The sequence below is a fragment of the Puccinia triticina genome, chromosome 11A, assembly GCF_026914185.1.
Source record: "Puccinia triticina chromosome 11A, complete sequence".
Classification (NCBI taxonomy): Eukaryota; Fungi; Basidiomycota; class Pucciniomycetes; order Pucciniales; family Pucciniaceae; genus Puccinia; species Puccinia triticina.
This window is the reverse complement of record NC_070568.1, coordinates 4,748,225-4,773,381: the sequence shown is the minus strand read 5'-3', so window position 1 is coordinate 4,773,381 and position 25,157 is coordinate 4,748,225. Positions and strand designations below refer to the sequence as shown.

The 25,157-nt window shown below is 44.4% G+C and overlaps 3 protein-coding genes across 3 annotated transcripts; all 3 read left to right on the top strand.

The window, feature by feature from the left end:
* Window positions 1-2,774: 2,774 nt before the first annotated feature.
* PtA15_11A458 (uncharacterized protein) lies at window positions 2,775-3,962 on the top strand (the record flags this gene model as incomplete). The annotated part of the gene is made up of 6 exons (XM_053161368.1): window positions 2,775-2,910; window positions 3,019-3,033; window positions 3,126-3,161; window positions 3,327-3,347; window positions 3,438-3,833; window positions 3,919-3,962. 6 exons carry the CDS (start codon window positions 2,775-2,777, stop codon window positions 3,960-3,962), a joined length of 648 nt encoding a protein of 215 aa, XP_053025322.1.
* Window positions 3,963-8,104: 4,142 nt separating this feature from the next.
* On the top strand, window positions 8,105-14,169 carry PtA15_11A457 (uncharacterized protein; the record flags this gene model as incomplete). Its single annotated transcript, XM_053161367.1, has 5 exons — window positions 8,105-9,895; window positions 9,982-10,923; window positions 10,992-13,181; window positions 13,272-13,680; window positions 13,766-14,169. 5 exons carry the CDS (start codon window positions 8,105-8,107, stop codon window positions 14,167-14,169), a joined length of 5,736 nt encoding a protein of 1,911 aa, XP_053025321.1.
* A 7,269-nt stretch (window positions 14,170-21,438) lies between these two features.
* On the top strand, window positions 21,439-25,024 carry PtA15_11A456 (uncharacterized protein; the record flags this gene model as incomplete). The annotated part of the gene is made up of 10 exons (XM_053161366.1): window positions 21,439-21,519; window positions 21,586-21,682; window positions 21,777-21,904; window positions 21,967-22,145; window positions 22,228-22,519; window positions 22,586-23,119; window positions 23,195-23,758; window positions 23,842-24,537; window positions 24,624-24,876; window positions 24,996-25,024. 10 exons carry the CDS (start codon window positions 21,439-21,441, stop codon window positions 25,022-25,024), a joined length of 2,853 nt encoding a protein of 950 aa, XP_053025320.1.
* Between the last annotated feature and the right edge of the window lie 133 nt (window positions 25,025-25,157).

Here is a 25,157-nt window from a genome sequence, read left to right as displayed (position 1 = left end):
AGGGTAGCTCCTGTAACTGAATAGTTGCGTGAAGAGGGGCGCCACACCAGCCCAGACCATTGATGCAGAATTTTCAACCCTTTGTAAGCATGTATCATGGGCTCTCAAGATATGGATTAGGAAACAATTGTTAGTGTATTGCTAAATCTTCCAGGAATACTAATCAATCCTATAAAAACAAATCATCCACCAATCTCAATTATTCTACCTCTCAAAAGCAATTTTTGCTTTATCTTGTGACTTGTCCATATACAATCTTTCTCCTTCAAAAAAAAAATTAACCACTAGGACATTTTGCAACTTTTTCATATACAATCTTTCTCCTTTGATTAAAAATTAACCACTAAGGGACATTCATTTGGGAGTAATTCAAAATTAAAAAAATGCATCCCCTTCCACAATGTTCTACATTTTTCCCATTATATATCAGGACTGAGTACACTGCATTCTTACCAAATAAACCAATTGGTATTGATCTATTGATGAGTTTGTTGATTCTGTTATGTTATACTAGAGGCCAAGGCGGCTACACCGCTGTAATTGTTAAAATTTAAAATCTAGAACCCCTGCCTACCTTCCCACAAAAAACAAAAAGCCAGAGTCTACAATTATTCACCAAGTTGTTATTTAGTGAGTGACATAGGTTCTATCTAAATCACATTTGAGAATTTCAAAAATTTACAACAGACATTTAAATGATGATCTTTGAAAATCTGGTAATCTACAGCATGTACAGTGGGTAGATAATGGTTTTGCTACCTTTTTTGAGAGGCAAGGAGCTCTCACAAGACTTCAAGTTATTCCTCAAAAAATATGTCTAGAATCTACTCACTGTGCTCTTTGATATACTCATACCATTTTATTCATATGCTGTTTCTCCAATATGATGTCTCACTTGAATTGAAAAATGACCATTCAAGTGGAAGGATGCATGATATGTGGATTTAATTCTCCAGAAGTCAAATAGAAATCAATTAAAACTTTACGGGAACAATTAGGGCTCAGTTCCTCATACAATTCACCCTGATACAAAGTTCTGAGACATGTCTATTTGATCCATTGGTTGTAAACCAAAGATACATTTGCCATTATATTTGGTATGGAACCAATGGGAGGGTTGAGCTGGGAGAAGCTGTGTCAGAACTGGGGAAAACAAGTTTACCACACACTTCTAATTTCTGACCAGTTTTGCACAATTTTCTTTTCCTATCCCCCCTAGTCCCTAATCCCTAATCCATCCGCTAATCCCTAATCCAACCCCTAACCCTTAAACCTTGTAAATTTTGGATATAAATGGATCAGGGGATCCAGTCGGGGGAAAGCAAACCAAGGAGAGCTGCGTTGTGGACGTTGTCTGGAGTGAGGGGTTTTTCCGGGGTGACCAGAGAGTTCAAACGTTTGTACGAATTCGCCAAGGAGTCAATGTGCAAGTTGAAATTGTCTCCATCCATTCGGGCGTTGAATAGCTTGCGAATCCAAAATATGCGGCCACCGGTCGAAGTATCCTGATGAGCTCTAGACAGATCAGCCCAGATCTTGGCTGTGTTGTCTTTGTCGGCTAGGTGGCGAAGATTTGCCTCATCAACAATCTGAACCATGACTGCGCAGACAAGGTCATTATCCTCTTCCCAGCTGGCCAATCAAAGGTTGGTGGCTACTGGAGTCAAGACATGGTTGACTTTGGCCGACTTGAAGACCCAAAGAACGACTTTCTTCCAATTCAGATAGTTGGAATTGGACCCGGGGGCTTTGAGTATTGGGAGTCGGGCAGTTGATATTTTAGTGGTGGGGGCCAACATTTTAGAATTGAGGTCAACAGTTGTATGGGTGGTGGTTTCCTCTTTGGCTTTGTTAGCCATTAGCGAGTGAGAGAGGAGAGAGGTTGATCCTTATGAGGTCCACGGAGGTTTACCGCTCGATGCGCTTGTCTTCAACGTGCCTAGCGAAGCTGTATGATTTAGCTGGAAGCTAACTGGTGCTCATAACCTGTTGAGCTCGACTGGGACTGAGGACAGCGGACACGATGTGGTGAGCGGGCGAGGTTTGTGGAAGGATGAGGAAAGTTTCCTTCCACGTCCGCTGCCTCAGGTACACTACATACAAACTGTGAAATGTGTGTGAAGTGTACTAGACATGTGTAAGGCATAGAAAAGAAAACAGAAACACCTGAGTGAAACTCAACACTCAAGACAAGTGGGGGGTCACACCCCCTATTGTCAATACTATTCATCATTATCATGCATGCTCTTTTACCGGGCGTGGGCATGCACCGGTAGACGCGCGTTTAATTGTGCCACCGTGAAGAACTTGTTGACGGAACTGGTGCGCAGTGGGCACGACATAAACAAGTCAAGTCTGCAATCACAAAGCAAGTGCTCAATCCTATGAGGAGTCGACCCTGTTTTCATGTTTATGTTTTGCAAGTGGTGCATATTAGCTTGGAACAAGTGTTACCCACTTCCTTTTGGAACTCATGGAAGTTCAAGTCACACGCGTTCGAGATCTTGGGGTTAACGTACTGTACAGATGTGGAAAAAACACCACCACTCGGGCGACTGCTTGCTTCAACATTTAAGGCCCTTCCCCAATATTCTACCCCGTAATCCCAACATCAGCCATCGGACCCCATCATCACACTTTTTTCCCCCCTTGAGCAGCACCAGATGCTATTCAGCGTATCTACCGCCCTATGTCTTGCATACTTTCTCTGTCAACTGGTTGCTACCACACAAGGAACAATTCACAATTTTGGTAGGGAACGGCCCTTGTCGGAGATGGCTAGCGGATCCGTAAACGCAGCGGCTTCCTCTACAGCCGCGCCAGCGGAGAAACGTGAACATTGGATCTCACCCCCAACATTTGATGGAATGGATGAACATCTCTCGGGATTCACGCTTCCTCGTTTTCCCGGTGCGCAGAATAACTCTACCATTGCAAACAACACATGAACAGCTCCTTATTTTCTTGCCAAAGAAGAACTGACGGATTTTTTTTCTCTTTCACAATCCGGATCTCTAGGAAATCTTACTCCACGTAGGCCTCGGGATTGTTCACCATTTTTGACACCACGGATTGCCAAGAAGCTTGCTGAGTTGTATGGTTTCCCGTGATATTTCTCTGTCTAGTATTACAAACTCCAAATGATGCAGATAAGAACACGCGTCAGTACTGATCCGCATCTTCAAATGTGCACCCGCCAGCGTAATTACAAAGCCAATGCTGAGATTCTTTTTGCACCCCCTACGCTACCTTATTCTCCTCAATTTGCTCTTCTCTTCTCGCATTCTCTCCCGCTGACTCGTATGGTTTATAACGTTCCCTGACAGTCGCCGAGATTTATGCTAAATGTGCGTGGACTCCTTCCAGCACACGTGTCAGAGCTAGTGAATGCGATTCTATATAGTGCCCATGAAGCTGATAATTCACCTTTGGTTCAGTCGAGGCCGGCCCTGAATTAAAACCAGGCAACCCATACAACCAGATCATCGATTATATGCACAAGCAGGATGTTCGAGTTGAATATAAAGGTCGCCTAATAGACCTCAAGTTCAAAGACATTATGGAGAGCTCCCGACTGACGCACGCGGAAATCAAGGATTGGCTTGCAGTTCTTTCTAGTGCCCTGAACGTAGCTGGAAAATTACACGATCCCACAGCACCACGCATGGTCGCATATTTGTTGTACGGCCTCTTCGACCTCAAGTCAAGGTTTGAAAAACATAAAAAGCTTCATGAGGACCTTCTCCGTCATATCGATGCAGTGATTTTGAATGCGCAAAAAATCCGCGATAACAGCAAATTTCATCCAGCAGTTTATCTCGGATGGGAACATGGTTTGTTTCGCCATTAGATACCCTGTCATGGTATATCATCACACTCATGGCACTTTTTCCACCTACCCACTCTTTCCCAAATTAGCAATCCTTAATCCGAAGAAGGGATTTGGAGAGCTAGGTTTGTAGAATTAGTGCTCTTTAATACTGACTGGCACCTGAACTCATTGACATTGCCTTCCGTCCATCATTGCATTCCCACTTCCCAGGCGAAATAGGAACACTTAGGGAAATTTTCAAACACGATTCTCAGATCACCAAAGCAATGTCCACAAACTTAGTGGAAAGTACTAAAGCTCTCGGGGACCTCTGCACAAATTTACGTTCTTTCTCGGCCTATAGGAGGGTGGCAGCCCTGGCTGTCTTGTATCATATGTTTAAGGTCGTGAAGGCCAATCAATCCCTTTGTGCTATGTATAACAACTCTGTCAGATTTACTGGTGATGAATTCCGGTCTCATGAGATAACTCTCTTCGGACTCATATCACAAAGAATTTATCAGCAATGATTTAAAGTAGACTAGAGCTCAAAGCGGCTACGCCGCTGCAATTTCCAGGAACTAAAGTGACCCCTTACCATCAAGTATCAAAATCAACAAGGCAGATGTGCCAGCATGGCCCCTGTTGCATCACCAAAGGCAAGTACCTGGAGTATATCAGATCCAATTGGTGGCCACTAGCAAAATTCCCAGCCCTCATTTCAATCAAGATAAAAAAGATACACACATTGTTAAAAAAATACATCCTTCACATGTATTCCTGGAAAAGCCCCAGGCACAGGAGAATTGGTTAGTTAGGGTATAATTTCCATGTCAATTTAAAATTCCAAAAAGGTCATCATGTTAGATTGAGATCAAAATTTCTCACTGATCTTGTCAGATATCAAGGTCAATACAAGCATCAGTGTTACATTGTTCAACTTCCGGGATGTAAACTACTGCCCTGAGCAACCCATGATGTCCTGAGTAGAGATGGCCCCGCCACACCCGGATACCCGCACCTTTTTTTGGCAAAATCAGACACCCGCACCCGCAGAGTGGGTCAGAGCGGGTACCTGCCCCTCAAAATTGACCGGAAGGATTCCTTCCAGTGGAAGAGGGTCCAAAAAGTCTTTGACCGGAGGGATTCCTTCTGGTCAAAGGGGTTCTGTGGCCTCTTTGACTGGAAGGAATCCTTCCAGTCAAAGATTGTAACCTCTTTGACTGGAAGGAATCCTTCCAGTCAAAGATTGTAACCTCTTTGACTGGAAGGAATCCTTCCAGTCAAAGATTGTAACCTCTTTGACTGGAAGGAATCCTTCCAGTCAAAGATTGTAACCTCTTTGACTGGAAGGAATCCTTCCAGTCAAAGATTGTAACCTCTTTGACTGGAAGGAATCCTTCCAGTCAAAGATTGTAACCTCTTTGACTGGAAGGAATCCTTCCAGTCAAAGATTGTAACCTCTTTGACTGGAAGGAATCCTTCCAGTCAAAGATTGTAACCTCTTTGACTGGAAGGAATCCTTCCACTTGAAGAGGTTTTGTAACCTCTTTGACTGGAAGGAATCCTTCTGCTCCAAGAGGTTTTGTAACCTCTTTGACTGGAAGCAACAGTGAAACAATCTGATACAATCCGGGTATTGGCCAATATGGTGTATTGTATTGTTTTTTTGATACATACAAATTTGATACCATGTATTGTATTGAAAAAGAGATACAATACAATGTATTGTATTGAAACAAACAATACAGTGTAGATCCCACCAATACACAGAATACAGGACTGTATTGGCAACCCAATACGCATGTATTGGACCATATTGGATTGTATTGGATTGTATTGGCAACCTGATACACTGTATTGGATTGGATCAGCCAAGCAGTACAATACTGATACAATGTATTGGGACCAAAACCAATCCAATACATGTATTGGATTGGTTGCAGCGTTGCTGGAAGGAATCCTTCCGGTTGAAGGGGTTACAGAACCTCTTCGACTGGAAGGAATCCTTTCGGTTGAAGGGGTTACAGAACCTCTTCGACTGGAAGGAATCCTTCCGGTTGAAGGGGTTACAGAACATCTTCAACCAGAAGGAAGGCCTTCCAGTTGAAGAGGTTACAAAACCTCTTTGACCAGAAGGAAGGCCTTCCCAGTCCTTCTGGTCGTCATGGCAGCCGCCACAAGAGCAGGTACCCGCTAGAATACCCGGGTACCCGCTTGATTTCTCCCAGAAATCCAGCATCCGCACCCGAACACGCACCGAACTTAACTAAGTCCCTCCCCCGCCTGAGGCTTTGCCGGAGGGACTTACGCCCTATCAGGAATTCTCGCGTGACAGTATTCTGAGTTTTGGTGGTACTCAACTTTGAGTGCCCAGAACTCAACCTTGATGATTAGCTAGCAATTCAAAAATTTAATGCATGATAGGCCTACATCGTCTCTTTCTTCTGATACAATTTGGGACCATCTCCTCTTCATCTTCGTGCTGTTTTTATTTTTTGAAAACTTTGCAAAACATGATTCCCCAGGTTCGGAGCGGATCACTAAACAACAAAGCCCGTGCGCGATTGGCAGATCTGATACAACGTGATATCACGTACGTGCATTAGCCTTGATCAATCCTTGAAGCGGTCGTGTTTTCGGCGCTAAGTAATAAGTTGGTCTGTGCTCACAAATCCCGGTGGTATGCTGGGATATGATAGTTATTTTCCTTTTATTCGAGATTTCACAAAAAAAATTATAAAAAAAAATGAACAAAGATACAAAGAATGGTAAAAATACAACAAATAAGGGGATGAGGAGGCGCATCAGGAAAAATGGGTTTCAAGAACGGAGGATGAGATCTGCAGGAGTGGCGAGGAATATAACGTTTTCACGGATCAAATATCTGAAAGTCTCACGCGAGAATTCCTGATAGGGCATAAGTCCCTCCGGCGAAGCCTCAGGCGGGACTTAGTTAAGTTCGAACACGCACACGCTGGCGGGTACCCACCGACCATGGGTGGGTACCCACCAGCGGACAGCAGGTACCCGCGAGGGGTTTGTCGGGGCCATCTCTAGTCCTGAGTCAGTCATACGCCGCTGCAGTGGGATTGCTCTGCAACACCACCACCTCAAAGCGGACCATCTTGGCCTGAGGACAGCCAAAGTTTGGCGGGGAAATGATAAAAAATAAACTCAACACAAGATCAAAAATGAATAAATTTACTCTCTCTAATGCCTTTTGGCACAGTTGTCTGGATTTTTTGGGGTGAAATTTGGCCATAAATAGCCTGCTCAGCAGCTTTTTTTGCAAGGGCACTTACAGGTTTGGGAAATTAGACTTTGCTGACCCTTGCTCTTGTTGGGTCAGGGAGAGTCCTGCGGCTCTTGAAGTATCAAATTGTATTTTTAATGAAATATGTACATATTTGTAGTTGTCGGCACGTAAATATGGCTTATGATGTATGCCTTATGCTATTTATGCTATGAGGACCAGATTGATCCATAATTTTATCTGGGTCTGCATTGGGTGGATTGCTCCAATGCCTAATACAGTTTCCTAATGCTATGGAAATGTGGAGCTTTGAGGGCCCTACATATGCCAAAAAAACACTACTTTTCAATGGTCTGAGAGGTGTGACCAGAATCAGAGTGGGTGATTTGGGGGTTGTAATGCCCTCCCCAGCCAAATGGCTGGTTGCCCTCACATAAGATTTGGGACAATATATTCAAGTCCCTCCTTTGGGGGCGCTTTGCGCCTCCTCAGAAGGAAGGGATTTGTGTTAAGGGATATTCCTTTGCCTCTGGTTGACCTTACTGCGGGGGGTTGCAACCAATACAACCCCCTGCGCAGTGTAAACAGCAGGCATGAAGCTGGTAGGAATGGGCTTTGAAACCCAAGAGGGGCATCAAACATGGCAGAAATGTATGAAATTTCCGCCAAAAGTTGGTTAAAACTGCTACTACCCTCAGAACCCAGCTTTTTCTCCGGGTTCTGGGGTTCCCCGGGGGGGGGGGGGGGGGTGTAGCATACACACTGAAAAAGGCTACTCCCCGGTGCCCCCCGATGTATGAATCCTGCCAGAATCAGAATTTTGGCTACCCAGCTCCATGGGGGGTTTCCAGGGTGCTGTCCCCTTTTGGGGATGTCATGGTTGCGGTCACCAAGCCCTGACCGTCGAAGCACACGTTGGGCCGATTGTCCCAGTTGCCCGGTGGCGACTGTCTCAGACCATCCAGCTCGAGCATCCCGACTCAGATGAAAGCGATCATTCGGCTCAACCCATCGGCCCCTCCTCCACACATCCAACCATGCATGGCGTCGCTTCAAACGAATCCATCCGGACTGCCAAGCCGAGCACCGAGTTCAACTCGCTCGCCGCATCCCTCCCCCCCACCGATGACCACCCACCCTCACCTCCAGCCGACCATCAGAACCTGCCCTCGCCCGACCTTCAGAATCTGCGCCCGTCCGGCCATCACTCTTCCGCGCCACCGGCTCGTCCCCGGAGATTCCAGAACCCCGGGATCTTTGATGTTTTCATTCACACTCATCGCCGAGACCCGGCCGATCTCATGCGTCGATTTCTGTCGCCCGAATTGACCGGCTCATCTACCCCATCCGAAACTTCCTCGAACCCCTCCCACTCACAACATCTCGGTCTTTCCATGAGCTCTTCTCTGAACTCCTCCCATCTGCTTGGGCCTTGTCCAAATCTCAACCCGCCCTTTCATAAGGATCCACGATTTGTCATCTGGGCCGAGAGTCCGTCGAGTGCCCCCCGCCAGCAACCAGCAGCCAACGTGTATCCAGCATCCCGCAAGCGTGCTTCGGCTACCGTCGAAACTCGCCATTACCCTCATCACCCCGCCTCCGCCAGCACTTCCAACCTCGGCATCGATCATTCTACGGGCCGTTTGACGCACGCCTTCAATTCAAATTCGTTTGCTTTCGCCTCGCCATCCAGTCCGAGCAATTCCAAAAGATGGAGTCGCTCGGCAAGAACTCCGGCCAGCCATCACTCCAACACTGACTCACTTTCAAACTCATCTCCCAACCTCTTGACGGATGTACGTCACCCTCACGATGATAATCATCACCGAAGATCTCGAGAGGAGTTTCATCGGCCTCCTCCCATCTTGCCTGGCGAGGAACATAGCCCCAAACTTGGGAACGATCGGATCCTCATGGCCGCCACTATCGAACGCTGGGTTGCCGAACTGACGACTCATATCGATTCCCTCGGCCTGGTTGAATTTTTCTATACTTACCGGGCGATCATGAAACCCTCGGAACTGGCCCAACTACTTGCTTCCAGATTCGAATGGTCTATCATGTTCAGGAGTCCCAGTTACGCCAAAACTCTGCCCGAGTGGAATTTGCACAGTTTCTTGATTGATCCCAACTTGGAGAAAGGCATTCTAGGAATCGACGGCAGGCTGATCTCAATAGATCACCAGAGTGAAACGCTCAGAAGGGTGGCCAAAGTTCGAACTTTTGTGATGATTCGCCATTGGCTGCTTCATCACTTTGAGGATGATTTCTTAGCCGACATTTCTCTGCAAACTGAACTACACAACTGGCTGGAAAATCTGACCGAAAAAATCAAGCGGGTTCAACGGGTCATCAGTCGGCTCGATACTCATCCTACTTCCGATAGCGATAAATTTAACCACCATTCCCCCACAGCAGCACCTTCGTCTTACAGTGGAGATGACGACTTGAAGATCTTAAAGAATCTACGGAAAGTTTTGAAAGAGCTTCAATTAACCCATCACCAGTCGTTTAATGTAGTTGCTCGGGATGAATTTGATTCTACCAAACACATCGATCAACTTGATTCGCTCCAAAAGCCAAAGGAACTCAATCGCAAACTTCCCAAAGTGGACGTCAGAGACCTGTTTACGGAACCAAGCAGACTAAATGACCAGACTTCAGCCAGGCGCAATCGCAGATCTCACACCGCTGATCTCATTGATCTTCAACGCGCCCTACCTAAATCTGATCTCGGGCACGGAAGGGCTCATTCCGTCAACACTCTTGCTCAAGTTCGCGCCGCCAACTTTGCCCGAAGCGATCTAAGGCTTTGTGGGGATGATCACGTGAGTTGTCCTCATATTTGGTTAACATCATTCACGTATTGAGCTCCTTCTTTCCACTCGAATTCTCTTCCTTTCGCAATGAGAAGGACACGACCAGGGCACCAGAAATTTTACGAGAAGGGGAAGCTCCTCAAGCATCGACCGACGTGGATTCATCCAAGTCGGATGAGAAATTGGTTTCGAAACTTAAACAAGTCTTCGAATCTGACACTCGACGAGCCCGAGATGGTGTTCGCCATCAGATTATTTCAAAGGAGGTTGACTCAGATCTATCGCGCTTCTCCCTCCACCAAGCAAGCAGTACATTACCAATGCAACATCAGCGTCAGCTCATGATTTCTCGTATGAGAGCCCCCAACAGTACCTCCGACATACCTAAGTCACACAACAGCGCCCAACCCAGGATGAATCTTTCCCATCACACATCCGCCCCGTTCAGTCAAAGTGGCTTAAGCTTTCCGCAACACCACAATCCTTTCCAGCGTTATTTCACCTCTACGATGGGCACGTTTGGCCGATTCAAGCGGATGATCGATAATCGTTCTGGTCCTCATTTGGCCTCTACCCCGGCGATCACCAGCAGCCATTATAGTGGAGCCGTTTCTGCACCTGATTCGTCTTCCTCTTCCCTATCTCGGGAAACAGGCTCCCAGCATGATCAACAACAGAATGAGATTGGGGATCTCTTATGCGCCAAAGGTGGGTTGGAGAGATACCTAAGCTTCTTCGAGATTCAGAAAGATTCCTCGACCAGTTCTTACCAGGATAATCCTGCCAAAGAACCTACCGGAGTAGATTCCGGCGAATCTTCGAAGGATGAAGGGAACGCCAGCACCAATGTAGGACCCGAAAGCGCGGTGGACGTAGATCAGTCGTCGGCCTCACCTGTGGTCCAATATGACAACTGTTCCGAAAGCCAACTGTCGTTATCATCCTCATTGTCCAATACCACTTGTACAACCCACTCGATGCCTTCTGAATCTGAAGGAGAACTTCAGACTCAAACTTCTGCTGGGGATCTCGTCGTGGTAAGTGAAAATCCAGTTGATCGATCGCCAAATTGAGCACCATGTTAATTCTCTGTGTCCACGCTCAGGTATCTACAGATGTTTCTGGAGAACAGCATGTGATTACTAAATCTACCCCCGTTCGCGATGAACACCTTTTACATGGATCAATGAGCACCGAGACCATCAAATCCGAAGCCCATCGTCTCGCTCTTGCCGGTGGAGGGATGGACCTTCTGAAGAAGCAGTTGAGGAAAAAGTTCACAAACAAGGATATGTGTCCGGTCCTTATGCGGGCCTCGATGGATGAATCGTATTCTGGCACAGTACCAGAGCATTCAAACTCATTCATCAGACACTCAGAGGAAAGCCCGCGATTGAACCCTTTTTCGATCAGCATTTCTTCCCCAAATGGCGAGCGGGACCTCAGCGGACGACCGACGAGCGTCCAATTAGACGACCTCGATCTGTTTGACAGCGATGAAGACTCTCCAGTAGGCACACAAAAACTTCGACGGTTACCTGGTGCAGTTGACTTGAAGCAGGCCATTGCTTTTGGTCGGAAATCGCTGTTCAATTTGAAAGGTGGTTTATTGAGAAATGACGATCGCTCGAAAAGGATGTCAACTGAGACGAGTTCGTCGATAGGCACTAGACGGGTCCCCTCGATCGCAGCATCGATGTTTAGACGTAGCAAACTCTCGCACCGATCATCTATTCCGAACAGTGCTACATCTTCTCTTGCTCCATCCACTCAAGAATCCAGTTTAACCGAACAGAGTGGATCTGACAACGGGACACCGGGAGTGGTTGCGAACTTTGTCGCCGATGGGCTTGAAAGTGATGATGATGAGCCGGGAGACGTCGAAGCAGCTTTACGTCGGCTGGAGGGAGTCATCGATGCTGATCGAGAAAAGGAGAAGGCTCGGAAGGTAGAGTTGCAGATGATCAAGTCCATGGAAGCCTCTCGACGAACCAGAACTTTCTCTCATTCTACCTCCGCCGATCGTTATAGCTACAATTCTCAGACTGACGACGCTGATGAACTCGAAACATGCTCCGAATCTGCCGAAGGGGAAGATGCATCAGACGAGAGTGACGAGGATGCGATGGACGCCAATAATGGTGACGAGGAGGATGAGGATGAGGACGAGCAAGATGAAGATGATGACCAGGAGGAAGAGGAAGATGGAGAAGATGACGCTACTAAAGATAAAGTCGCACAATATGAAGAATGTGAACCTGCTAGGAAATCAATGAGTATTTTGCCCGAACGCTCCGGATTGGATTCGCCAATAGCTGAAGGAGATGAAGATGAACCAGATACTCAACCCATCATAGCAACTAGCCCCTCCCTGATCATATCAGGAACCCCTGAATTTTCCAAGGCACCCTCGGCAGATGTAACGGAAACAAGTCTGGCTTCACCCAAACTACCCGTTGTGATCACTCCCAAACATATGGCTTCCAAGCCTGGGATCAAATTCTTTACAGCACATTCGAAGGGCTTATCGCTAGACGATATTGGAGTGACAAATGACCACTCGGATGACCATACTAAAACCCTCAGAGGAAATGGGAGGAGGTTGGCTGTACGCAGTCAGCAAGTGATGACTCGCAAAGGCTCGCTACACAAGTTGTTCTCAGCTACCAACAACCCAGCAAGGTCGAGTGGCCAACTCAAGCAGAAAGGAACCAGTAGTAGGCCAATCCCGGCATTACCGACCCCGCCCCCGCCCCCATATAATTCGATGGCTGGGAAACCGGCAATCATCCACAGTTTGCCTCTACCACCAGTCCATCGCTCATTCCTGTTAGACTGCCGGACGGAAATCCTTGCCCAGCAGTTCTGTTTAATCGAGCGAGATCTTTTAAGGAACATCACCTGGCAAGAACTCTTATTAAGCAAATGGCAAGAAGACAGAAGCTATTCTCACCACCAGGCCAATCTCAGTGGCGGGGCCGGCCAGAGAGGGTCGCGGAAGAAGAAGGGCGTCTCTGGAGAGGATGCGGTGACGTGTTGGGAGACTTTCATGAAGCAAAGAGCCAAGGAAAAGATGCGGATCAAAGGCAGGATCCAACCCAATTCAAATCATGCCTCTAACTCTCCTTCAAACCGCTCCGTTGGCGCTCCTGTTCAAAAACTTGACGGAACCGAAATCAATGCCCTCATTATGAGGTTTAACTTGACTTGCAATTGGGTCGCTTCCGAGTTGGTTCTCACTTTAAATCTCGACGAACGTGTCGCTCTCTTGGGCAAATTCATCAGATTGGCATTTGTAAGTTTCTCTTTTCTTGACGATCAAAATCTCTTGCTCTCTGATCTCTAACTTCAAATCAAACCGCACGTACTTTATTCTTCTTCTTAGAAATGTTATCGACAGAATAACTTCCAAACCCTGACGCAAATCATCCACGGCCTACAGACGCCGTATGTAGAGAGGCTAAAGAAAACATGGTCGAAGCTAGGGATATGGGAGTCGCGAATGTTCCGAGACCTGAAGGAGTTCACGTCGCACCTCTCGAACTTCAAGTCTTTACGGAACGTCCAAGACAGTCTGATCAACGACTCGCCCAGCACCCCTGCCCAAACCGCCACTTCGGCATCAAATAACAACAGCGGTAATCTCCCCGTCAATCCTGCTGGCAATCACTCAGGTGCTGGCTCGGCGCACTTCCTCCATCATCCTTCTGAGGCCCCTGCAAGCTCAAACGTCCGCACCAGTCACAATTATAGTCGGGTCTCGAACTCAAACAACGCGTGTATTCCATTCCTGGGTGAGTCAACTTTCGATTGCTACTCAACTAGAAATGAATAGGAAATCGCTAATAATAGATAAATAAAAACGGGTTTGTTTTGCAGGTCTTTACTTGCGAGATCTGACGGTGAATGATGAGTTGCCGACATACTTAGACCCGACTGACCCGAGCATGCCGGTGGAAATTGAGCCGAATACGGGCAAGTTGAAGAAGCTATCGAACCCGAAAGTGTTTGAGAACCTACCCACACTGCCGGCGATCGGCGCTCCACCTGCCCAGAAGGAGGACGACGAAGACCATTCTGAAGAGCCTGGCTACTACCCCTTGGTGAACATCCACAAGCTCCGGACCTACGCCAAAATCATCCTCAAAATTCGCGAGTTTCAGACCCGTTCTATCCGCAATTACACCTTCGAAACCGACTCGAAATGGTTCCTCACTTGCCTCAAAATCAAGTGTCTGAGCTCCGAACAACTCAGACTTCTCTCTAAGACTTGTGAACCTTAACCGACTTCATCCCTCTCTCTCTGTCTCTCCCTACTTTACACATAATTATCGGTTTTTTGGTGGTGTTTGTTGATCTCATACATATCTTTTTTAGTCATTCATTCTCTCTTTTGGTTGGTTGGTTAGTGGTTTGCTTTTGTTGTCTATATATACTTGAAAACCCTGGTGTGTATGTATTTGTACGGTTTGCGATGTACAACCCGTTCGCGTTTCCCTCTCGGCCCCATATATCCCTCCTTTTTTATTGTTTCCTCTCTCTCTCTCTCCCTGTGTGTGTGTGTCTCTTTCTCACCCATAGACTCTTGCTTTCATTCCTTTTTGGTTTTATCTTATTTATGTTCTGGCTTTCTCTCCATTCTACATACACCCAACATATTTACATACTAAATAACACACACACACACACTCACACAAAATTGCTCTAATATAATATTCTCTTGATAAGCACTTTTCATTGGATATTGAATCGTACATATTCCTTTGGCGTACAAAAATGGGTGTATATTTTGGGGGTGGAGGAGCAACTCTCCTTTTTCTGATGTCTTTGGTTCAGAGGGGCAAGAAAAGGCAAGCCACCAAATCTCCACTAAATCTGATAAATAGCCTGGTTCACGATGGCAACTTTAAACCTATTTTTATCTGATTTTATCATAAAATTTTGACAAATTTTTCAATCATCAGAAAAAGTGGTTTCAGAAGAATCTGACCAACTTGAAGGAAATGATAAATTTTAATGATAAAATGGATAAAAATGGCCTTAAAAATCCAATGTGAACCGGGCTAATATGTGCACCCTGTAAGTTTCTTTCTGCCAAATGAGGGCCTAATCTTTGCTGCATTTTTTGGGTACATACAGTAGTGGGAGTCATCTGGTCCCAGCTTGGGGCCCCAATTTTTTTGTTTTGGAAAATTTTAGGGACCCTGCAGGGGACATGGGTGGTTAGGCACCAATGAATCCCTTGGAATGCAGCATTGAGAGTCAACATGCTTCTAAAGAAAATTTCACAACCCCATAAAATATGTACAAGTCCCTATCTATGGGCTTACAGTATGTATATATGCCTGGGTCCTAATTGAGGAAAAGAATGAAACCCTTTTTTGGCTGGAGCAATCACCAAGCCCACATAGATTTGGAATGTACAACCTCCAAAGACCCCAAAAATGTGGTCAAGGTGAGTTTTGGGCCTACATCAGACTCTCAGGTTGGGCCCACGTCTGGTTGTCAACTTTGGACTGCCTGTTTGACCCAATGGATGACTACTGCAACTGTAGTGCTTGGAAGCTGACCCTTCTTTTCCAGTGTGTTCTGCCAACTCTGTACTCAGGCCTTAGACCGTTAACATTAAATTGGGCAGCCTTCCTGTTGTTTCATTTCCGTCCCCATCTGAAATGCCAAAATATTGGTTCTGGAGCACACATATGAAACTTTCTCCATAGGGAGTCTTCTTAGTTGGTTCCAGTCCCTGAATATTTTGATTGGGGGGCAGTGCTTGATATGAATGAGTCTAAGAATGCATGCAATAGGACACTTCACAACACACATCTGAATTTTTAGCAGCTCTGCTGATGGCTCACTTGGCTGATTTCACTAATGTTTAGTGCATCACATAGAACTGTTTCTGCTGGCGACTTGCTGACCTGAATGAAATTTAATGTAAAATTCACAACTTTTTTTACATTATTTGCTGATGTAGCATCAGCAGAGTTGCTAAAAACAAAACAAAATAATGCTTACTTCCAGAAATCCAGGATCAGAAACGGACTACTTGACTCCTACTCAATCCAAATCCTAATCTGGGAAGAATTTTTGTCCAATTAACTCAGACCAAGTGCTTTTGAGTACTTGGATTGAGTTAATTGTATGAGCTGAATATATGCTAAAGCTGGAACCAATGCAGTTTCTCTTACCAACCATGCAACAAATCCAATAAACTGATTGGTAGTTCTTGCTGTTGGATCAGTTTTTGTGCCTGATAGTATTTGTATATCAATACAATCCATACATATCAAAGAAGTGTGTAGTAGGGAGCCAATACAATCTAATAGTGTGAGTATAACTGGGTTTGGTTTTGTCCATGTCACCCAGAACTAGATGTGTAAATTTTTTTAATACAATACAACTGTATTGTATTGGGTTTTTGATACAATAAATAATACTGCTTTTGCTGGGGATTGGAAAAAAATACAATACACAGTATTGCCCAATGCAATACATTTATTGTAATGTTTGTGGTGTTGCTCTTACATACTTCTATGTACTGCCTTTGCAACACTTGCCTTGTTGAAACAAATTCACAGTCCAAAGATGAGGGCCCAGGTAATGTTTCTTTGAACTAGCCGCACCAGGCATTTTCTGTGACAGGTTTTCACCCTATATTTAAGTTTTGCTTCATTCATACTTCCCTCAAGCTGTGTAGCTATGTATGTAGGTTGATTGATTCTTCAGTCTGTAGACAGATTCAGAATGGATGAGTCTATATAAAAAGGAAATACACATGGATTGAAATTCTCTGTTCATCAAAAGCTTCCATATTTTCACCTAACCAAAATATCTATTTCCAAGCTTTTGTTTTTCCAGTATTTCTCATCATCAGTCGGAATGCCTGGTTTCTCCCAATTACAAAAAAATATCATAATTACAGCTTTATGCTGCTTGCCAGCAATTCAAAGCTTACCTGCATTTTCTGGTCGTGATTCAGGATCTTCATTTGAACATGGTATGCAATTTAAGCCGGGGGCTGGCCAGTGGGGCTGCTTTCAATCTTTCAGCAACTTCATAAACTTGTGGCTAGACTAACATTTTCAAATATCTCCAACAACAAAAAAACTAGTTTTTTCTGGAATGCAGTCCTCAGGCCACACAGACACTGCAAATACAGTGATTGATTCATCTGATATCCGCAATAACGTGGAATTGCATCTCCCCAGTGAAATTGAAAATCAGACTGGAAAAGCTTCCAATCAGATCCAAGTTAAAAAGGAGACCACAAGTCCAGAAGGAATACGTGAATCACCCACCCATCCATCACCATTTTTAAAAAAGGTACTAAGCACCCCCCTCATGGTTTCTTTCAAAGAGGATTTGAAAGCTGAAAAAATCTCTGAAGAAGATAAAGGTATTTCTTCTCTTCCCATCCATATGCAAAAAAACAGCTTGGCACTGAAAATTGTGGACCTTCTGAACAAAAAGCTGTGGCAGAGTACAATGCTATGCACACTTGGGCCAATATTAGACACATAAGAGAATCATGTAAGTCAAAAAATTTTCAATCAATTGAGGAATGATTATCTTCCTCATTCCATTTCAAATTCTGTGATGTTCCCTGAAGGTTGAATCCAAGAAATTATTCTTTGCAGTGAAATTTCTCGATGGAATAAAGAACAAAAGATTGAGATTTGCTATAATTTGTGCCATAGTGAATGAATTAATGGGCACAACACAGGAAATAGGCAAGCCAACTTTGATCTTATTCAACCTGTAATCATTTTTTCATGAATATTGACAAGAGGAATTGATGATTTGTAGAGAGATTCATGCCTGGAATCAAGAGTCAGGAATTGATATCAAATATAAGAAACACCATTTCAAGATATGCTATGGGGGAAGACGAAATAGGTGGACCACTTCTTTATCAATGTTAAAAAGATTTACTAACAAAGTTTCTCATTAAATATTTTGTAGTGACACTTTATTGGAAAGAAAAGTTTGTAATTTCATAACCTTTTGATATATCTTCTTCATTTGAAGAGTTATAATTTTTATCCTGAAAAACTTTTACACATTCAATGTGGATCAAGTAGCTCAGGATGGTAACTCCAAGTCTGAAAATCTGCCAAATAATACATTGTGGACCAGGCCAGGAGGGATTCCTCCCAGCTGGTGATATAGCCAAAAATTTACACAAAAAGGGTTTCTCCTGCCCAGAGGGATTATAAATATACCCCAAATACTCCCCAATGAGAATTCCTTGCTCAACCAAGGGATAAATCTCAGTTCTTGATTTGATATTTGACCAGCAAGGATTGAAACCATACTCTCCCTCTCCCATCCAACAATCTATAAACTCCCAGGCTAAGATTACCCTTTCCTGGTCAAAAAGACTATGAAGTTTATCACCTGGATGATTCCCACATATCACCATGACTCATTGGCAAAAATTAATCAGACAAATTTCAAACTGGGCCAATTATCTCTGAAAACAATATTTTAACTATTTTTTGATCTTTACTTTACCAGGAGTCGGAGACTTGAAGAATATTCCCATTATGCATACAGCATGGAAATGGTTGGAAATTATGGGGCCAAATATGAAAACTTACATCAAGATCCCTATGACATATACATCAGAAATTTCTTTGAATATAACTATGAAAAATACTTCAGAGCTGCATTTGAACATGCATCACTACAACCAGGTAGGTCACACATGCATGAAAATTTCAAGAATAATCATCAGTCCCTTTCTCCCAGATAATTGACCAAAAGAAATGTAGTGGAACTTCTGGATGATGGAAATTTTGATTTTAGGCAACTGGATATGGATATAAACAGTTCCATAGAAAAGTACATTGGATCACCAGAAATAGGTCAGAAGCTCACTCATCCTTTGCAGAAATTGTTTATGGCCACCTGATCCATTCTATATCTTACACAGGGAAATTCAATAGCCAAGAGATGGAGGAAGAGATAGAAGGTATTTTCTCCACTGATTTGTATTTCTTACTAGAAACCAGGCCAATTTATCAGGAAATTGTTGTAGCTGATTACCACTTTTTGATAAAAACTTCAGCTTTTGATTTGGCTGAAATAGTCTACAATAGAAACTACAGATACATCAGGCCCATGGCATCATGGGACCCATGTAAGTTGTGGACCAAGAACAATTCTTCTTCAACATATCTAAACTGTAGTCTTCTTTCCATGAAAATTGATAGTTGAATTTATTCTTGAAATCACAGTGAAAGTTCTGGATTTAATTTATGAACTCAAGACATTGCGAATTTCTGTTGCAAGAGCCATAGGAGAGATTCTGAACAGCCAACTGGCACAAAATAATCATGGTACCATCAAGATTTCAGATGATCTTCTAGATCTAATTCACATTCAAGATCTACTGTTGCCACATATGGAGAACAAGTTGAATGAAATGGGTGGAGGAAATTCAATCATGAGCCAATGGGTTAAAAAAGGAGATATTCCTCAGCTTATCTACTTTCAGTTAGGATCTTCCCCCATGGAGAAAATAAAGCTCAAATCAAAGAAGATATTTTCTTACCAAATTTTTTTAAATTTGAAGATTCACAGCAAAGTACCCACGACATTGGAAAGAAGTACATGTAGTGATTTGGTCAAGAGGCTAAATTGTGTCCTAAATAGCTTTGGTTTATTGGAAATTGAAAAAGCAGTTGATAACAAAGATGATCTTGATTATAAAAAAAGAATTGTCCTCCAGAATTTGATTTTGTTGACAATTGATCTCATGTACAAACATGATTTGATAACTATTGAAGACTACAAGGAATTCTTCAAGCATGAAAACACCATAGAGATTTCCACAATTGCTATGTTCTTTGCTACTCATCAAGATAAAGGTCCTTCTTACCACAATAAATATTTAAATTTTCCAATAAAACACATATCATATTCCCTTGGAAGTAATGCTGGCTTCTACAAAAATATTGACAAAGGTGAGAGATGATTTAAATTAAATCATTATTTTAAACTTTTTGACGTGTTTAACTAATTGTTTCTGCTTTCTGCCTTTCTGTTTCTTGGATTTGAATCAAAAGTGTTTGATAATAAAGAAAAAAGAATAGCACAATATGGTTTACTTGCACTAAATTTCATCACTGATGATAGATTTCACATTATTTCAACCTTGGACTATTCTGCAGAAGGAGAAGCTGACAAGGATCTGGAAGCTATTCAAAAGGAATTTTCAAGACTGAAAATCAAGTCATTTTTCCAAAAAAACAAATATATACATATATTAGAAAGAAAATCAGAATCAGATAAATCACCAGGAAGACGTTCATATCAACTCAAACTCAAAATATTAGAAGTGAAGGAGTATCTTACAGATATAGCTAAACTCTTTGTAAAAATTGGAGATTTGGACAACATCAAAGGAAAAGAGATATACCTCAATATTCTATTCTTGATTCTAGATTTTGTTAGAGAAAATTATGGGCAAGATTTGCTGGAAGAAGAAAAAATTGGTGGGAACTTTATGGAGAAATTTAAAGCAATTTCTCACAGAAGTGATATCTGGGCAAGGGTACATATCATTAAACAGGAGTTACCATATTTTGAAATGTGTCGCAGAGAAACTCAACCATCCCCAACATCTGAAGAATGGCATGAGCTTGCTGCTAGGATAGGAAGCCTGATGATTGAAAAGGATCAACTAAATGAATCTCCCAAGAATTTGAAATTGCATAATTACATTATGCTTCAAGAAATTAATAGACAAATAGATGATCTTATCAACAATGAAAGCTTGACAAGGTTTATAAAACGTTATGAGTATTCTTTTCAGAAGAATTGTGTAGTAGATCAACTTCTTGGAGGAGATTCCCTTAGACCCCGTGAATCTATGGGGGTTCCCTTTTGATAATCTGAAAATCACAAGATAGTTGTGCTGCTTCTCCTCTGCCTGAGTTCAGTTCTTTTCAATCTTTCATCTTATCCTGTTCTCTCTTCTCTTTACCATTCTACCTAACTCTTGTTTCTCTCATTCTTTCTCACTCTCAACCTCAAATCACCTTCAACTCATTTATAAAATAACTTCATCAATCAAGATCAAATCAACTTCAATTTCATTCCACATAAATCCACAGTTCATTCTCTCTATCTTGTGCAATTTTGTTGCCTAAACAAGTTCATACTCTTATCTTCAAATTCTATTCATGTCTCCTTATCTCTAATTCCTTGTTCTCTTCATTTTGTTTCATTATATTTTCTCCTCTCTAGCCACCTCAGAATATATGCTCAGTCCGGACCGCGGCAGATGCCGTCGATATCCGTGCTGGTTTGGCACGATTGAAAAAAACCAACATAGGCTGGTTTTATTTTATTTGATCCTTGCTTCCTCATGCCTTCACTTTTGCTGCTCTTGATAACTTGAGTTACCATTGCAGAAGGGACAAGCCGGTCCTACGGAGTGGACTCGGGGTTCCCCCGGGAGTTCGGGAGGGTCAGTAGAGCATTGTTGTGGCGATAGGTGGTGATACCCATCCAGCTGCAACCCGATCAAAGCCTACTGAAGAATGGATGTCATCGACGGTAAACTGCTCTCCGAGGCTCTGGCCACTGTCAAGATCCAACTGGTTCAAATGAAACGATCGCTGGTATGGATGATCTCACTTGACTGGCTATCTGCTTCACTGACCTGTGCGTCGTAACACACCACACAGGATGCCGATCAGCTCATGGATGCCTTGAAGAGCGCCAGCTCGATGTTGGCCGAACTGAGGACCAGCAGTTTAAGCCCGAAACAGTACTACGAGCTATGTCGGTCCCGGTCTCCATCTGCATCAGCCCAACCGCAATAATATATATTTATGATATGTGGATGCTGACCAAATATTTCCTTTATGTCCGGCAGATATGGCTGTATTCGATGCGCTGCGTCATCTCTCGGCTTATCTCTATGACGCACACGTATCGGGAAAACACCACCTGGCAGACCTCTACGAATTAGTTCAATACGCTGGAAATATCGTCCCTCGGCTAGTATGTTTACAAACACAACGTCAATTGCGATGGAATCGAAGGCTGATTTCAATTGTCCGTAGTATTTGATGATAACAGTCGGGACGGTATATATGTCGATCGCTGATGCACCGGTTAAGGAGATCATGAAGGATATGATGGAGATGACCCGTGGTGTTCAACATCCCACTCGGGGGCTGTTCTTGCGTCACTACCTGAGTGGTATGACGCGAGATCATCTACCGATAGGTTTAGCTCCAGGGTGTGTAACTGCCGTCTCAACGTACCCCCAATCTTAGACAGACCATTTCAAGACATTATTGACCTCCACTTGGCCGAGCCAGTCCTTCCGGAAACCTGCATGATTCACTAGGCTTCGTCCTCACTAACTTTATCGAGATGAACAAGCTCTGGGTCAGACTTCAACACCAAGGTCTGAGCAGGGATCGAGAGAAGAGGGAGATGGAACGCAAGGAACTCAGGATCTTAGTCGGCACGAACCTCGTCAGACTGAGTCAGCTAGACGGAGTCGATCTCGATATGTATCAGGGAATGATTCTCCCGGCCGTGTTGGAACAGGTGGTCAATTGTAAAGATACTATTGCTCAGGAGTATCTGATGGAGGTTGTTATCCAGGTCAGGGAGAGAGACACTGCTTCGCGGATTCAGATTCTCGACTGATAGACGTTGGTCGTTCCCTAGGTATTCACAGACGATTTTCATCTGCGGACGCTGGGCCCCTTCCTCTCAGCCACCGCACAGCTCCACCCAAAAGTGAACATCAAACAGATCGTGATCGCATTGATCGACCGATTGGCCGCCTATGCAGCTCGTGAGGCTGAGAACGAATCGCCCGAGGAGACTCGCCGACAAGAGGAGCTAGCGGCGCGTAGATTGGCGGCCAAGATCAAGGCTCAAAAGGAAGTACGTTGGCAAACGATGCAACGCGAGGAAGCCCGAGCAAAGTCACAGCAGAACTCAAAGTTTTCTAATCCGGACTGGGCACCAACTGAAGAACAATCCGCCTTCAAGGACGTCAACGGCCATTCATCCTTCCCTGCTCCCCCAAAACCTGTAGATGAATCTCAGGACCCAAACTCTTCTTCAGTCGCTTCCATCCAACCACCAGAAGCTGGACCAAGCAACCAAAACCAACCAGTTCGGAAATTTCGCGGAATACCGGAAAATGTGCCCTTGTTTGAAGTATTTTGGCATCAAGTTGTTGAACTGATTCGGGTCAGTTCTTAACATGCTGATCTTTCATACATTCGTGGTGCCATTTCTCTATTTCTTACCGCTCCTTTCTCTTAGGCTCGACCAGATCTTTCTATCCAAGACGTCACGGCGTTGCTCGTCTCTCTAACCAACCTGGCTCTGAGTTGCTATCCAGATCGACTGGAATATGTCGACCAAGTATTGGGCTTTGCGAAAATGAAAGTGCAAGAGCATGCGGATAGTCCAGATCTTCACCATCCGGCTTCGATTCAAAACCTTCTAGCGCTCTTGCTGGCCCCGATCAACTCGTATTTAACCGTACTCACTCTCCTTGCCTTACCGAACTTCCAAGAGTTGCTGCTCGTCCAGCCATTCCTATCGCGTCGCGCGATCGGCCACTCCGTCGTCGCCTCGATTTTGAAGAATGAAACTCACATTGCCGACCCGGTCGACTGCAAAGGTGTCTTGGATATGTGCCATGTACTTGTTCGTGATCAGAGAGACGCTGGGGTAGGAATGCCTACTCAAATGGGACATCGTCAGCCTATGGGATCTAGAGGTCAACAAACCTATGACCCTGAAGAAATGGCTGAAGAGCAGGGCTGGCTGGCCCGAATGGTTCATCTATTACACAATGATGACTTGGATGTGCATGCCAAGGTGAGAAGTCCCTCTCGCGGGGTTTTTTTTTTTGTTATCATCCTGCGGGAAACTGAGGCAAAAAAATCTTGTGCTTTTTGTAGCTTCTTCAAGAAGCCAGGAAAGCGTTCAGCGAGGGAGGAGACCGAATACGATGGACGTATCCACCCCTAGCAATTTGTGCACTGAAATTAGCCCAACGATACAACTATCGACAGCATCACAAAGCAGATTGGGACACGAAAATAACGGCGCTATTCAAGTGGATACACCAGGTGTTATCAGTGCTCTACAACCGCGTGGAATCCTCGGAGATCTGTCTACGGCTATATCTACAAGCGCTCCAAGCAGCCGATGCGGCAGGGCTGGAAGAGCTGGCTTACGAGTTCGCAGTGCAGGCGTTCACGATCTACGAGGAATCGATCTCAGAGAGTCGGGCCCAGCTCCAAGCGATCGTCCTGATTATCGGCACCCTGCAAGCTTCCCGGGTCTTCGGGCCTGATAACTATGACACCTTGATCACCAAAGCAGCCTTGCATGGGGCCAAGCTCCTGAAGAAAAGTCACCAAGCTACTGCCGTGGCCCTTGCCAGCCATCTCTGGTGGCAGACCGAGAAACTCGGACCGGAGTCCGACGCCGGCCCCGATAAGGAACTCTTGAGAGACGGCAAAAGGGTCCTCGAATGTCTTCAGAAATCCCTCAGGATTGCGACTAGTAGTATCGATGAACTCACTAGCGTCCAGCTCTACTGTGACGCATTGGACCAGTACATTTATTATTTCGAAAGGCATAACGAAGCTGTAAGTGTTATATCCAGTTTTGTGCTTACTGTCAAGGATTTTGGCAAGCTGATTGTAGAATGCATGGCTTGTTATGAGACGCATAGGTATCAACGAAGCACTTGAACTCATTAGTCGAGCTGATCACCTCCAACTTAGACTCGATCCAAGGCGCGGATGGGGTTCTAATCCCGAACCCCTCAACGATTAACTCTGGATTATTCGAAGGAGTTCATACACCTGAATCCGTCCTCAAACATTTCAGGAACCAACTGAAATATATACATGCGAGGAAGGAAATCATCCTGAATGGTGAGGGTGAGGGACTCGCTAAATTCGAGGAAATCGATATCTCAGCTGGTTTGTCCCTTTTGTGTTCTTCGACCTCTCCCCCTTATTCCTACGTGGCATTGACTTTTCTCTCCTTCTGTCTCTCTCTGATCTTTCTTTATGGTGGGTCGATGATGATGATCATGTAGCTATGCTGAAAGTCGGCCTTCAACTATAAAGCGCCAAACCCTCCGCCCTTCCGCTGCCTTCCTTGTCTATCCCGCAATATACTGTCTCCCTAATCTTTTTAAAACAGGGTGGGAGAATTTTACATGGTACACCTTTACAGTGACACAAGCATGTAAATCCCG